We start from the raw sequence: 17813 nt of genomic DNA, 5'->3' as shown, positions 1-17813 counted from the left end.
AATTACGAATGCTCTCCTAAGAAAAAAACCAAAATCATAGTTCTCCTAGACCTTACAGATGAAATATTAACCTTTGTGGTCAAAAACCAAGGCAATGTAATCAACACAAGTTCACAGAGAGTACCGCAGTATACATACATAACTGTATAATACAAAAATCAGACAAAATCCAATTTATATGCACAATATACTGTACACTTAACATGGTAAAAATAGGCATTTTCCTTATTGGTATCCCCCCCCCCCCCCCCCCATTGGGTATTTGACTACAAAACAAAAATGAGATGGACAATCTTTATATAATATTTTAATGATTATTTAGTCTAGTATTCAACAGTTTGTCACCAAACATTGTACCTAACAACAGACAGGCTGTATATATAAAATAATCATCAATAGCTGTTAAACACAGTATAGTCATTCAAATCTAGTTCTTCATGATCCAAGACTATTTAATTATCCAAAAAAAAAATCCTATCCTTAAAACATATTTCTTGTATATTCATTTACAACATCACAATATACTCAATTAACTAAAATAATCAATCAACTAAAACAAAACTTTGTAAAATGAATCATAATTACACATTCCTGAATGACGATACCAGCGTTCATGTGTACTTTACCAACATACAAAGGGCAATAACTCTCTTACATCATCAGTGTGATAGTCCTTATGACCACACATCAAAATAACAGCAAGTTCATATTATTTTGGGTAATTTTGTCAATGGGTAATGAAATTGTAAATATGTAACATAATAATATCACCAGACAGACACATGCTCATTTGGCTTGTTATCACCAGACAGACACATGCTCATTTGGCTTGTTATCACCAGACAGACACATGCTCATTTGGCTTGTTATCGCCAGACAGACACATGCTCATTTGACTTGTTATCACCAGACAGACACGTGCTCATTTGGCTTGTTATCACCAGACAGACACATGCTCATTTGGCTTGTTATCACCAGACAGACACGTGCTCATTTGGCTTGTTATCACCAGACAGACACGTGCTCATTTGGCTTGTTATCACCAGACAGACACTGCTCATTTGGCTTGTTATCACCAGACAGACACATGCTCATTTGGCTTGTTATCACCAGACAGACACATGCTCATTTGGCTTGTTATCACCAGACAGACACATGCTCATTTGGCTTGTTATCACCAGACAGACACGTGCTCATTTGGCTTGTTATCACCAGACAGACACGTGCTCATTTGGCTTGTTATCACCAGACAGACACGTGCTCATTTGGCTTGTTATCACCAGACAGACACATGCTCATTTGGCTTGTTATCACCAGACAGACACATGCTCATTTGGCTTGTTATCACCAGACAGACACATGCTCATTTGGCTTGTTATCACCAGACAGACACATGCTCATTTGGCTTGTTATCACCAGACAGACACATGCTCATTTGGCTTGTAACATTTATAATCCTACCCTAATCTTGTATAGCTATTGGTTAAACCACACGAAATGACAGCCATGGTATGTTTGGTAAGGGGATACTAGTAAGAATTTATAGGACCTACTTGTATTTATTTAAAAATAAGAAGATGGTTGTTAAGGAGGGTGTATGTTGATGACACTCAGCGAGATTTATCAGCGAGATTTATCAGCGAGATTTAGATGGAAATGAAATGTGTGAAGTCTGGGAACAATACCAATTAAGAACTCAAAGGATAATCTGACCCAAATGGTCGATATCAATGTATTCAAGTCCTTCGATGAGATAATGCTTTGAGAAGTTTTGGGCTATTTTTGGACTATGAAAAAACTTTCTATTTTTTGTTTAGTATATTCAAAGGAACCATGGATTCTTTAGGATATATTTCTTGTTTGTCAGCGACCTATTGAAATATTGCTTAATACCGTTTCATTTTGTCCCAATATTTTTCTGTTTTAAGTCACTAACAAATTACTGGGAGATAATAACTGGTCAGATATTAAGAATTTATGTTGGCCTTCCTATCTGTACGACCAACTACATGAAGATGATTAAGGTTAAGATAAATAAGATGGTCTGGTCAGGAGATACGTCTTTGTCTCCAGTTACACAAATTGTTCTGGTCTCTTATGTTTAAATGTTCTCATCAATTTGTAAAAAACATTTCCTATCTTTAGCAGGCAAATTAAGAAACTGTACAATTTTATATGTTTAATATCTCTAATAGTCAAGTAAAATTATGGTATTTTGTACGAACAAATCACCTTGAATGCTATCAGTGTAATTAAGTCTTTTGTTTTTTGAACGGGTACTCCTGCCGCAACGCTCGCCTCTTTAAACAAACTTTGTCTTTGTCCATTTCCTCCTTGCTGCCCTCGTCAGACCGTATGATAAAACTACTCCCAGGGAAATCTCTTGCAGCAGAGGAACTTTCTCCTTCTCCCTTCATTTTGGTCAACTCGGTGTAAACATCTGAAAATTTCTGATCATATTCTAAAATTTTCTTGCTTAAGTCACTAATCTTTCTTACAGTTTAATCTGTGCTATGGTAGGGACTAACTGGACAGTTTACCTGTAATGCTATGGTAGGGACTACCTGGGGACAGTTTACCTGTAATGCTATGGTAGGGACTACCAGGGACAGTTTACCTGTTGCTGGAATGCTATGGTATGGTAGGGACTACCAATGACAGTTTACCTGTAAAGCTATGGTAGGGACTACCTGGACAGTTTACCTGTAATGCTATGGTAGGGACTACCTGGACAGTTTACCTGTAATGCTATGGTAGGGACTACCTGGACAGTTTACCTGTAATGCTATGGTAGGGACTACCTGGGACAGTTTACCTGTAAAGCTATGGTAGGGACTACCTGGACAGTTTACCTGTAAAGCTATGGTAGGGACTACCTGGACAGTTTACCTGTAATGCTATGGTAGGGACTACCTGGACAGTTTACCTGTAATGCTATGGTAGGGACTACCAGGACAGTTTACCTGTAATGCTATGGTAGGGACTACCGGGACAGTTTACCTGTAATGCTATGGTAGGGACTATCTGGACAGTTTACCTGTAATGCTATGGTAGGGACTACCTGGACAGTTTACCTGTAATGCTATGGTAGGGACTACCTGGACAGTTTACCTGTAATGCTATGGTAGGGACTAGGGACAGTTTACCTGTTATGTATGTAGACTACTGGACAGTTTACCTGTAATGCTATGTAAGCTATGGTAGGGACTACCTGGACAGTTTACCTGTAATGCTATGGTAGGGACTACCTGGACAGTTTACCTGTAAAGCTATGGTAGGGACTAACTGGACAGTTTACCTGTAATGCTATGGTAGGGACTACCTGGACAGTTCACCTGTAAAGCTATGGTAGGGACTACCTGGACAGTTTACCTGTAAAGCTATGGTAGGGACTACCTGGACAGTTTACCTGTAAAGCTATGGTAGGGACTACCTGGACAGTTTACCTGTAATGCTATGGTAGGGACTACCTGGACAGTTTACCTGTAATGCTATGGTAGGGACTACCTGGACAGTTTACCTGTAATGCTATGGTAGGGACTACCGGACAGTTTACCTGTAATGCTATGGTAGGGACTACCTGGACAGTTTACCTGTAATGCTATGGTAGGGACTACCTGGACAGTTTACCTGTAAAGCTATGGTAGGGACTACCTGGACAGTTTACCTGTAAAGCTATGGTAGGGACTAACTGGACAGTTTACCTGTAATGCTATGGTAGGGACTACCTGGACAGTTTACCTGTAATGCTATGGTAGGGACTACCAGGACAGTTTACCTGTAATGCTATGGTAGGGACTATCTGGACAGTTTACCTGTAATGCTATGGTAGGGACTATCTGGACAGTTTACCTGTAAAGCTATGGTAGGGACTACCTGGAAGGTTTACCTGTAATGCTATGGTAGGGACTAACTGGACAGTTTACCTGTAATGCTATGGTAGGGACTACCGGGACAGTTTACCTGTAATGCTATGGTAGGGACTACCAGGACAGTTTACCTGTAAAGCTATGGTAGGGACTAACTGGACAGTTTACCTGTAATGCTATGGTAGGGACTACCTGGACAGTTTACCTGTAATGCTATGGTAGGGACTACCGGGACAGTTTACCTGTAATGCTATGGTAGGGACTACCAGGACAGTTTACCTGTAAAGCTATGGTAGGGACTAACTGGACAGTTTACCTGTAATGCTATGGTAGGGACTACCTGGGACAGTTTACCTGTAAAGCTATGGTAGGGACTACCAGGACAGTTTACCTGTAATGCTATGGTAGGGACTACCTGGACAGTTTACCTGTAAAGCTATGGTAGGGACTACCTGGACAGTTTACCTGTAAGCTATGGTAGGGTAACAGTTTACCTGTAAGCTATGGTAGGGACTACCTGGACAGTTTACCTGTAATGCTATGGTAGGGACTAACTGGACAGTTTACCTGTAATGCTATGGTAGGGACTATGGACAGTTACTTAAGTAGGACTCGGGACAGTTTACCTGTAATGCTATGGTAGGGACTACCAGGACAGTTTACCTGTAATGCTATGGTAGGGACTAACTGGACAGTTTACCTGTAATGCTATGGTAGGGACTACCAGGGCAGTTTACCTGTAATGCTATGGTAGGGACTACCTGGACAGTTTACCTGTAATGCTATGGTAGGGACTACCTGGACAGTTTACCTGTAATGCTATGGTAGGGACTACCTGGACAGTTTACCTGTAATGCTATGGTAGGGACTACCTGGACAGTTTACCTGTAATGCTATGGTAGGGACTACCTGGACAGTTTACCTGTAATGCTATGGTAGGGACTACCTGGACAGTTTACCTGTAATGCTATGGTAGGGACTACCTGGACAGTTTACCTGTAAAGCTATGGTAGGGACTAACTGGACAGTTTACCTGTAATGCTATGGTAGGGACTACCTGGACAGTTTACCTGTAATGCTATGGTAGGGACTACCAGGACAGTTTACCTGTAATGCTATGGTAGGGACTACCAGGACAGTTTACCTGTAAAATGCTATGGTAGGGACTACCTGGACAGTTTACCTGTAATGCTATGGTAGGGACTACCGGGACAGTTTACCTGTAATGCTATGGTAGGGACTACTGGACAGTTTACCTGTAATGCTATGGTAGGGACTACCTGGACAGTTTACCTGTAATGCTATGGTAGGGACTACCTGGACAGTTTACCTGTAATGCTATGGTAGGGACTACCTGGACAGTTTACCTGTAATGCTATGGTAGGGACTACCGGGACAGTTTACCTGTAATGCTATGGTAGGGACTACCAGGACAGTTTACCTGTAATGCTATGGTAGGGACTACCGGACAGTTTACCTGTAATGCTATGGTAGGGACTACCGGACAGTTTACCTGTAATGCTATGGTAGGGACTACCTGGACAGTTTACCTGTAATGCTATGGTAGGGACTAACTGGACAGTTTACCTGTAATGCTATGGTAGGGACTACTGGACAGTTTACCTGTAATGCTATGGTAGGGACTACCGGACAGTTTACCTGTAAGCTATGGTAGGGACTAACTGGACAGTTTACCTGTAATGCTATGGTAGGGACTACCGGGACAGTTTACCTGTAATGCTATGGTAGGGACTACCTGGACAGTTTACCTGTAATGCTATGGTAGGGACTACCGGGACAGTTTACCTGTAATGCTATGGTAGGGACTACCTGGACAGTTTACCTGTAATGCTATGGTAGGGACTACCGGGACAGTTCACCTGTAAAGCTATGGTAGGGACTACCAGGACAGTTTACCTGTAAAGCTATGGTAGGGACTAACTGGACAGTTTACCTGTAATGCTATGGTAGGGACTACCGGGACAGTTTACCTGTAATGCTATGGTAGGGACTACCAGGACAGTTTACCTGTAATGCTATGGTAGGGACTACCGGGACAGTTTACCTGTAATGCTATGGTAGGGACTACCAGGACAGTTTACCTGTAATGCTATGGTAGGGACTACCGGGACAGTTTACCTGTAATGCTATGGTAGGGACTAACTGGACAGTTTACCTGTAATGCTATGGTAGGGACTACCTGGACAGTTTACCTGTAATGCTATGGTAGGGACTAACTGGACAGTTTACCTGTAATGCTATGGTAGGGACTACCTGGACAGTTTACCTGTAATGCTATGGTAGGGACTACCTGGACAGTTTACCTGTAATGCTATGGTAGGGACTACACAGGGACAGTTTACCTGTAATGCTATGGTAGGGACTACCGGGACAGTTTACCTGTAATGCTATGGTAGGGACTACCAGGACAGTTTACCTGTAATGCTATGGTAGGGACTACCTGGACAGTTTACCTGTAATGCTATGGTAGGGACTAACTGGACAGTTTACCTGTAATGCTATGGTAGGGACTACCGGGACAGTTTACCTGTAATGCTATGGTAGGGACTACCTGGACAGTTTACCTGTAATGCTATGGTAGGGACTACCTGGACAGTTTACCTGTAATGCTATGGTAGGGACTACCGGGACAGTTTACCTGTATAATGCTATGGTAGGGACTACCGACAGTTTACCTGTAATGCTATGTAGGGGACTACTGGACAGTTTACCTGTAATGCTATGGTAGGGACTACCGGGACAGTTTACCTGTAATGCTATGGTAGGGACTACCGGGACAGTTTACCTGTAAAGCTATGGTAGGGACTAACTGGACAGTTTACCTGTAATGCTATGGTAGGGACTACCGGGACAGTTTACCTGTAGCTATGGTAGGGACTACGGGACAGTTTACCTGTAATGCTATGGTAGGGACTACCGGGACAGTTTACCTGTAATGCTATGGTAGGGACTACCTGGGACAGTTTACCTGTAATGCTATGGTAGGGACTACCGGGACAGTTTACCTGTAATGCTATGGTAGGGACTACCGGCAGTTTACCTGTAATGCTATGGTAGGGACTACCTGGACAGTTTACCTGTAAAGCTATGGTAGGGACTACCTGGACAGTTTACCTGTAATGCTATGGTAGGGACTACCTGGACAGTTTACCTGTAATGCTATGGTAGGGACTACCGGACAGTTTACCTGTAAAGCTATGGTATGGACTACCAGGACAGTTTACCTGTAACCTGTAATGCTATGGTGGGATTTACCTGGATAGTTTACCTGTAAGCTATAGTAGTGACTACCAGGACAGTTTACCTGTAATGCTATGTTGTGGCTCAGGACTAGCAGAGCAGTGATCACCGAAGGGGAAGGGAAGTGTTACAGCTGGTAGGCGTGCTTTGAGAGCCGGTGATATCTTCTCCTCAAAGTGTTCCATCGCCATGGAGGATATGTCTCGTAACTCTTGCAGAAATTCATGAGCACGTGGAGGTTGGTCTGTTCTCTGTAGTGTGGCAAGAATCCTCAGCAGTTCATCTAGTACCTATAGTAATAAAATATACATGTAGTGTGAACTTATTGTATTATTCGAAAAAAACTGAGCTGTATTACAAAATCAATTCAACTCTATCATTCACACACCTTTCCTGGGATAAAGCAGCATAGGCCCATGTCAATGTAGCGGGTATATGTCATCCCTAGTAGAGACAGGCGTGTTTCTATGGCTGACAGGATGTCAACATGCCGGGCAAGAGGATGGTTCCGTCTCTCGGATTCTCTGCGAGGGAGTTGGCTCTTCACCCGTTTCTGTATCTGAGTGTGCTGCTTATCAACCTTTGTGAAGCCGTGATTCAGCACCTGCTGGCAAAGCTTGTTGATAGGTTGACACACCTATAAGAAAGAGTTACTAATTATATAATGTCGTAGTTACATATTTACATTTTATTTGAAATTCTAATCCAACATTTCATTAATCATATGAGGCCCAAGGGCCTTAACAGTCATTAGACTACCTTGGCAACAGTTGTATAGGAAATTAATTAGATACAGTGTCATGGTGGCCATCTTTGATTTGGGATCAGCCCAATATGTAACAATTCTTTCAGGCAAGTTGAGGTAAAATGGATTTCAAATTGTGTTTTCAAGATTGCGACTGTGGTAGCCATCTTGGATTTTGGTACTGGTAGAACACATTTTGAACTTCTTCTCAAGTTCTACCACTGCTAATTAGCAGCAACTTGCTTGATCCTGACAAAGTGTTGTTATTTAAGGGTTAATCTGAAATCCACGATGAGCGTCACAGCCGCCATCTTAAAACACATTTTGAACTTTTTCTCAAGTTCTACAGGTACAATTTGGCTGAAACTTGCCTGAAATGATCCCGACATGGTCCCGACAAAGTGTTGTTATTTAAGGGTTGATGCAAAATCCAAGATGGCCGCCACAGCTGTCATCTTGATATTACATTTTGAACTTCTTCTCGAGATAAATACTGCTGCGATTTTGCTGATTCCAAATCGAAGATGGCCACCATGACACCATATTTAATTAATTTTCATACAACTGTTGCCAAGGTTGTCAGATAACAGTCCCTTGGGCCTCTCTTGGTTTTTTCCCTCCCAAAGACTCAACATACAACCCAGATTTGGATACCCCTTTTAGTTTTACCACTCCTACTACACTTGGTGGCGGACCTGGATTTGAACTCGGGACCCTCAATACACTAGCCAGAGAGCTCTACCAAATGATTTACCGTTATATATATAATTTACATGCTCAGCGGTGATTGACCGATCCAGAGCCGTTATACATATGTAAAAGGAGCGGGTTTGTACATAAAATTTCAAATACAGTCTCTGTCACACCGCTAACAGCTTATTTTGCTCCATCCGTAGAGCCATAGTTTTTCACACTAGAGCCTCCTAGGTTCCTGGTCAGGGACTTCAGCAATGTATAGTTTTCCTTTTTCTTCTACATTGGCACCCAACAACACACAAGTTCAATTCCTGGTCCGGGCACTCGACAGGCATATGTATTTCCCCTGTTTTTCTACATTACATACTTAGAAAACAAATATGGAAAACTGAAACAAATAATTGGTTAACTTTAAGTAAATTAACATAAAGTTCAATCTGTTTTTAGTACTTCTCATAGGTGTTCCAAAGGGAACATAATTTACAATATACATAATGAAAATTGTCTCTGTTCCAAACTTTCGGCTACGTAGCCTTCGTCTGGGAAATGAATCAGTAGACTGCGATTCATTTCCCAGACGAAGTCTACGTAGTCGAAAATTTGGAACAGAGACAGTTTAAATTATGTATTTTTTGGCTGAACTTTGGCTGAAATCTGCATCAAAGGAAGCCTGTATTGGCTTGTTAAGATGCCTCTTGATTGTCACGGCTCGTTGTAGATGCGGTTGTCCCTTAACGGATAACTTCTCTTATTAATACTTCTTCCGGTGTGACGTATATATATTGAAAATTCTTCTCTTTTTTTAAAAACAGGATAAAATATAGACACAATGCCTCACTTGTAGTTAAAATATATTGATACTTGGAGCACTTACTCGAACTAGTCCTTCCATAATATTTAAATAACTATTTACAGAATATAGACGAGGAGATATAGAACTGTGCATTGTCTCTTGGTCTATATTTAGCACATTACAGCTTGAACATATTAGAATGATGGTTTGAATTTATTAGGGTGGTCTTTCCAGTGATTGTTTAGGCGCTTTTGAAACTATTAGTCGTTGGCTGCGATACAACTGATTCTGGTAGTGAATTCCATTGCGAGATGACTCGGTTACTGAATACATTCTAACTCGTGTCAAGTCTAAATTGTCTCTTGTATACTTTTTAGAGTGTCCTCTGGTAGATCCATATCGTACGAAGGAAAAAAATTCTTTGATGGTCCACAATATCTATTTTGTTGATGATTTTGACCACCTCCACCATGTCTGATCTGGTCCTCCTGTACTCAAGAGTTGGTAGCCCGAGTCATTCACTGTATGGCAAGTCTTGCAAGGAGTTATCTCGTTTGGTAGCCCTTCTTTGGATGTCTTCTATGGTGACTTTGTCCTTGACGAACTTTGGTGACCAAACTGTAGAGGCATACTCAAGATGTGGCAGGATTAACGTTTTAAAGAGGGTTAAGAACATTAGCGCGTCCATAAATGTGAAAGTTCTAAAGATAATGCCAATTACTTTATTGTTTTTTGACACAACACTGCAGACATGGTGGCCAATTTGGCAAAGTTCAATTTTACATCAAAATTAACTCCTAAATCTTCATTTGTATGGTAGCCCTTCTTTGGACAATTTCTATGGCAACTTTGTCCTTGACGAACTGTGGTGACCACACTGCAGAGGCATACTCGAGATGTGGCAGGACTAACGTCGTGAAGAGGGTTTTGGAACATTTGCGTGTCCATAAATGTGAAATTTCTAAAGATAATGTCAATTACTTTGTTACTTTTTGACACAACACTGCAGACATGGTGACTTAAGTTCATTATCACATCAAAATTAACTCCTAAATCTTTTTTTGATTGACCTTTTTGGATTACTGATGTTGTTCCAGACTGTGTTAGACTGTAGGAAGAATGTCTCGTAGTACATCCTATCTCCATACGTTTACATTTTGTATTATTGAATATCATCAGCCACTGTTCTGTCCAGGCTGTAATTTTATTGATGCTGGTTGGTCCTCAGGACTTTATATGGAAGATTAAAGTTTTTTTATCATCGGCAATAAACAGTTCCAGCACACAATCTACAACTTCTGGCATGTCATTCACAAAAATAAGAAAGAGAACTGGACCCAGGACACTGCCCTGCGGGACTCCACTTGTTACGGGTATTAGGTTTGATTCGCTTCCGTTGATGACTGCACGTTGTGTCATGTTGATGAGGAAGTTTTTAATCCATTCCAGTACTAGTCCTCGAATAACATAACGGGGAAGTTTCCTGACTAGAAGAATTATGGCGATCCCGTACCCATTCAAACTCCACATTTGGCGAACTTGTACCCAAGCATGGCGAACCTGTACCCAAGTTTGGCAAACCCGTACCCATGGAATTTGGCAAACTCGTACTCATCATAAAATTTAAACTTCATGTATTTATTTGTGAATTATATAAAATTTAGTATATTGTGTTCGTCAGATGCTTTTAGTCTATGATCATAAAATGGTACGCAAGAGATTCCAGCCAAGATTTAATCATTTTTAATTAGTAATTTTACATTTTCCCCCTCTTGTGTATTTCCCCGTAGCTTATTATTATTCAAAATAATTATGAAGTAAAAACCAATTAATGTCAAATTTTGTTACAATGCATATAAAAAATAAATTAAATAAAAGAGAAATATTCACAAACATATTTGAAGATTATTTGGACCATTCTCTCAATAGATCTATATCAAAGATTTCCTTCCGGCATTTTGCCCCAGCCTTCTCTGCATCTGGTTTTTCTAAAATACTAGGAATTTTTTAGCTATCACAGTTCGTATATAGGCACGTTTAAAATAAATAAATGCAATATAGACATCCCCCCCCCAAAAAAAATAAAATATATATATATTTTTATAAAATATACACCAAATTCAATGCGTGAGGGTAAAGAATTCCATTGTAAATAACGTATGACGGTATAATGTCCCAGTAAGATGTGTTCTCAAATTATGTTAATACATTTTACTTAAAGTGAATAGTCGGGCAAAGAAAACCAGTCTAAATGCGTTCACTGGCCTTCCAAAAGTTCTCACATATTAATACGACGGCCAAGTTCTGCTCAGTTTCCCAGTTCTGACCATTAAAGTAAAGAAAAGTTGAAAGCATTGAAAGCGAGGCTGCGTGGAAATGTAACCACGGACATAGTGAGCCGGGAGGACGTTTTAGAATTTCCATACTTTAAATTAATTTCTTCGTACGCAGACAGATTTTGACGAGAGATTTTAAATTTTCCATTTCATATGAAATTATACTGGATACAATCACACCATTTTTACCGACTTTAGCCATCCTTGCCCGACTGTTCACTTTAAATGTTTAAGTTAAAAAAAATGACGTAGCTCTGAACGACGGACGGAAGATTTCTGACAGATGGTCGTCGTCCTGCCGGGAACAGAGTGGAGGCAGGGTATGATTATTCGTTCTACTGTACATAATCTACAAGTAAGTTACGTTAGAAAAAGTATGCTCATATTCCCATAAAATATATAAATATGTCGTTCTCATGGTTTGTTGTTCCATATCGAAAAAAAGTAAAAACAAGTGATTTCTAGAAAAATTTCCGGTTTAATACTGAAAAATACAGATTATTGAAATATTCTACACCCGCTCTTGGGATTTCGAGGACGCGTCTACAGTCAAACAAAAATAGACCATAATCGATTTCATATGAATGAGCACGAAAGAGGAACTGTGTTGGTACCAAACCTAAGAAAGGTGTGGTGGCATTTAAAATAGAAAATTTGTCAATGCATGAAAAACATATCGTAATATATAGCTCAGTATAGCCTAAATTATGTTTTTAACTATACATTCCGATGTTACCAAACTCTGCACAAGACGGTGAAGATGGTATAAAGTGTATTCTGCTACTGTACATCAATACAAAACCAAATAATGACACACAACATCGCAATAATTGGATGCAAATGGCATAAGGAATAAAATTGAAAATTATTTCAACTTCTAAGAACATATTTAATAAATTAACATTTATAACGATGTATAAACAGCGCTGTTAAACCAAGATTTATTCTATACATTAGTTATATTTGATTATAAATATGGTTTATTTGTGATATAACAAAACTTAACGTGTGTTTTCTTGACAAAAACCCACATTATTTATACGGCAGCAACAATTTGACGCAACAAGTTTTTTCTCAATTTTTATTGTTACTCTATTGAATTTCTGTTTTCGTTTATTCAAGGATTTATACGGCATTGGTTTTTATTTGACTTCCCCCTTTGATTAAAAACGACGATCTGTTTTGCTTCATTGGATTTTTTTACAAGACAGTCAAACAAAAAGAAAATCAGCTTTTAAAATGATTAAACATTTGCCGTGTGAAGTCACAACGGGCAAGGAATAAATATCAAATAAATATCAACGTTGACTCATTTATGCATTATTTAGGCCAGTGATATATTGAATCAGATACACAGAAGAAACTAGGATTAATACCTGTAATTAAATTTAAAAAACCAAGGAAACTTGATGGGTACGGGTTAGCCAATCATGGGTACGAGCTCGTCAAATATTTTGGGTACGACTTTGCCAATTTTGGGTACGGGTTGGTGGGTATGAGTTGGAATGGGTACGGGTTAACTATACCCCAGGGATGCGGCACTTTAAATTATGGCAGGCCTTGCAGAAGTCAAGATAAATAACATCGATGTTGTCTCCCTTGTCCATGGTCTCAGTCCTGTCTTCTACAGCCTCCAGAAGTTGGGTTGTACATGAGTGACAGAATCTGAAGCCGTGTTGATTTTTCGAGAACAGTTGTTTGCGATCCATGTGTTCAATGATACTGTTTCGAACAATACGTTGTAGGACTTTACAAGGGACTGATGTAAGGCTTATTGGCTTATAATTGCCTGGTGACTTTTTTTTATCCCTTTTTAAAAATCGGACACATGTTTGCTGTTTTCCACAAATCCGGTGATTTACTTTGTTAAATTAATTGACTTGTTGAACACTATTGTCAAGGGTTTTGTGTGTTTGTTGACAATATACAATGGTTTTGTGTGTTTGTTGACAATATACAATGGTTTTGTGTGTTTGTTGACAATATACAATGGTTTTGTGTGTTTGTTGACAATATACAATGGTTTTGTGTGTTTGTTGACAATATACAATGGTTTTGTGTGTTTGTTGACAATATACAATGGTTTTGTGTGTTTGTTGACAATATACAATGGTTTTGTGTGTTTGTTGACAATATACAATGGTTTTGAATGTTAACACTAAGTGGTCGCTTTTGTCTAGGCTTTGATTATAGGCCAAGTCTTCTATCATATTTTCTTCATTGGAGAACACTTAAATTAAGTTTTATTATCTTGAATCCCGTACTGCGAGCACACAAGATTTCGCTTGCGTATCGTAAGTTTTAATTTCGGGAAGCTTACAAATATTACGTTTATTTAACACTTTTTATTACTGAACTTACATATTTCATTTATTGAATGATTTTTACTGACACATACATACGTGTAATTCATTTGAAAAGTATTAGAAGGTAAACGAATTTTAACTGTTAAACATCTTGAATCCCGTCCTGCGGGCGCACAAGATTTCGGAAACATATCGTAAAATGTCCAACTGATTATTTCGCAAACGTATCGTCTAACTGTTAAGAGAAACACAATCCTAAATATCTTGAATCCCGTCCTGCGGGCTCACAAGATTTCGCTAAGACATTTTTTCTGTTTAGACGGACCGTGCGATTTTGTTCGATTTCCACGCACACGTTTTCGCGTACCCGGTTTTTTCGAGGTGACTGCAGTTTTTGGAATAGTTAGCATTCCATTAGTGGAAGATTTAAGTTCCTTTTACTGCTTCACAAGTTTCAAAAACTTGTGCACTTTCCGTTGTCTTTTCTACAACGGGCAGTTCTCTCCAAAATACTGAACTTATTTTTAAATGTTGCGCATGCGGAGTTATTTCGTACTCTCCTATTCCTTGAAGCGATCTGCGCACGTGGTTGTACTGCGTGTTTTGTATGACAATGTGCTCTAATCGTTTTATCAAATCTGGAACTTTCGAAATTTTCCTGTCACCAACAAGCTTTATGATGTGATTCATTGATTCGCAGTTGTTGTTTTTTCCAGCCTTTGGGTATATGGAGGCATCGTACTCGGGCCTCAACCACCCTGCGCCGGATATAGTTGGTAAAGTTTTTTTCAGACCAATATGTACCCATACGTTCACCATACATATCGTCGATTTTGCTTGATACTGAATCAAATTCTTTGATAGTATCCGAATTGATCAGTCCATCCTCGCCAAAGATAGACGACATTATCGGCGCTTTTTCTTTGTCGTTCATTCATGCTCTCGAAAATATACGCAAATATTTTATACAAAAATGTACAATAAAAAAAATAAACATATAATAGTGTATTTCTTAAGATAACATATGGGAAGTATATATAAACACCATATGTTTACATAACAATAAATACAATCGCGAACTGTAATCACACTGATAATATACACACGTGTGTGCTTCTTGTATACTGTATGCAAGCCGTCGGTCTACTGAGAATTTCAATGATCATTACTCATTCAAATCTTCATCAATAGTCATTACAATTGGCATGAATTACTTTCTTTAGATATAGGTTACATATATTATTATTTGCGGTAACATTACTGCGTAATTTCGTAAAATATTTTGTGTTGTCGGTCGGATCTAGATCTGTACATGTAAGCTTGGCTTACACACATGTATACACTCTGCGTCTCTTCATATTTGAAATCGTCATTACTCCGGTATTTTTACTCCAATCTTAATGAAATTTTGTACAGATATGCATTATGGTATGACAAACAACATATCTTATGTTGTCGTTAGGTTTTTATAATACTTTTAATGCTATGATGTGTTGTCGGTAATACTGAACATACACACTCACGATATAAACCTGACCAGTCGCCGATCTCGTAATATTAAAACAGGTATAAAGTCTTCATTTTTATTCCAATCTTAATGAAATTTTGTACATAGATGCATTATAGTATGACAAAAAACATATCTTCTGTTGTCGTTAGGTTTTCATAACATTTTCGATGTTACAATGTGTTGTCGGTATACCGTACGGCAAACCTCTTGTCACTCGATCTATCGTTGACCAGCGGCCGATTTCAAAATATTCAAATCGCTCTAATTCCTTCATTTTTGCTCCAATCTTCATAAAACTTGGTAGAAATATTCATTTTAATGTACTGAATAACATATCTTGTGTTGTCACTAACTTTTCCTTGTATTTAACGTGTTGTCGTTTGTTGTCGTTTCTTGTCGTTTGTTGTCGTTATTAAGTGTGACCCCTTGTATTTAACGTGTTGTCGTTTGTTGTCGTTTCTTGTCGTTTGTTGTCGTTTGTTGTCGTTATTAAGTGTGACCCCTTGATCTCGTAGGTTTGGAGTTTGACCCTCTCTGTACACCTGGTGGGTTCCGTAACATATTGGCAGAAAAAAACAATCTCTTATCGTTTCGAGAAATTTAGGTGATTGATGTTCCAAGCTTGCTGAGCACGACTAATCGATCCAGTCAATTTCTTTGTGATTAAAATCATCCACGATAACTTTGTGCTACGCTGGTGTTTTTGACATAACGTTCCAAAAAGTTAGTGTTTTGCTAGATGATGACGTTCTGGACGATGGACGGAAGTTGTTTAGAGTAACTTCTTGAAATCTTTAGATACTCAGAGTGAATATAAAAATAAACATGAGAGAATACATGATCAATAGATAGGCACTGCTTAATTAGGCCTATAACCCATCAGCCAATATTGACAAGGTGCCAGCTGATTGTAACAGACATCGTCGTTTAGTACTTACACATCGTAACTCGCTTATTTCGTTGTATGATAGATATGAAATGATGTTATAAAGAATTTCTTCTGGAAGTTCTAATAACGTGATCGGCTGATCTGTAAGAAGACGGTTACTTTCATCGTCTAAGCACTGGAACATTTGACGACTGTTGGAGGCCATTTTTGTTTGGGTTTCACATTACTAAGGGGAGCTCACTCTAAGTATTTTAGTGTTAGTGGATCAAGGTGCTTTCCAAGCTAAATATAAAGAAATCTTAGATTACCCAAGTTACGAGAAATCATGCAATAACTGACTTACTGCATGCTTCTAAACCTCGAACAAAAAGACAGGCTGATTGAAAAATACACACCTTTCCATCCCTATACCCGTGACACTCCCATTGTTTTCTGTTTGATGCTTGTGAGTACATGTACTTTTTTTGGAAGAAAAAGAAGTATTAAATGAAAAAAAAGAGAAATTGTCGGAAACGCTTAATGTAAGTAAATTGTATCTAAAATCAATTCTATCTGTATAATTGCAGATTGTCATTTGTTGTGAAAATGTTCCTAATCAGATAAAAATTTCCTTACAATACTTTGAAGTTGATATTCAGCGTATGATTATTATTAATAAATTAATTGAAACATTAGGCCTAATTATTTGAAGTTTTTTTTAATATTTATTCAAATAAATGTGATTTCCTGATTGCATTGTCTTTTTAAAATCTTGTTAAAAATCTTCTAAAGAAATTATGTACGTTTATTAGGATGATAAACAATATTATTTGTTCTCCTTAGCTCATGTTAGCATATATGTTTCTTCTGCTGTAAACCTTTATCGAATACTTATCATTGTATATAACATTGTAAATATGTTTTCTCTGTTATTATGAAAAAGAGAAAAATGAATTTGAATTTGAATTGATGTGATCGAGTAAGGATTATCTCCCTTCTTACATCATTTACTAACATGGTTAAACTAACAACTAACTTAACGCCATCCACTATCTTGCTACAAACAACAAAAAGGGCATCCAAACTGACCTCATTATTATGGATTTTGCAAAGGCGTTCGATAAAGTGCCACACCGTCGCCTCCTATACAAAACTGAATTTCTATGGCATCCAGTCCTCCACCTTAAACTGGGTCTCCGCATTCTTGAACAACCGCACTCAGTAGTGATCGATGGTGTCTCCTCCAGTAGCGTCCCACTGTCCTCGAACCTGTCTTTTTTCTAATCTACATAAACGGCCTGTCTGAATACCTAAAACACAGTACCCTTCGCCAGTTCGCTGATGATAGTATCATCTACAGAGATATACTCAACACAGACGACTGCATTAAACTTCAATTAGACATCGATGCTGCAGCAAGATGGAAAGC

General features: G+C 38.8%; 1 protein-coding gene across 1 annotated transcript; it reads right to left on the bottom strand.

The window, feature by feature from the left end:
• Nucleotides 1–291: 291 nt before the first annotated feature.
• On the bottom strand, nt 292–16631 carry LOC138319825 (F-box only protein 28-like). Its single transcript, XM_069262955.1, has 5 exons — nt 16455–16631; nt 7519–7767; nt 7195–7420; nt 3112–3146; nt 292–2489 (listed from the first exon to the last, which is right to left on the bottom strand). The coding sequence occupies exons 1-5, from the start codon at nt 16608–16610 to the stop codon at nt 2253–2255; spliced, it is 903 nt and encodes a 300-aa protein (XP_069119056.1). The 5' UTR covers nt 16611–16631; the 3' UTR covers nt 292–2252.
• Between the last annotated feature and the right edge of the window lie 1182 nt (nt 16632–17813).

This window comes from Argopecten irradians, chromosome 3 (assembly GCF_041381155.1).
Source record: "Argopecten irradians isolate NY chromosome 3, Ai_NY, whole genome shotgun sequence".
NCBI lineage: Eukaryota > Metazoa > Mollusca > Bivalvia > Pectinida > Pectinidae > Argopecten > Argopecten irradians.
This window is presented reverse-complemented; position numbering and strand designations above follow the sequence as displayed.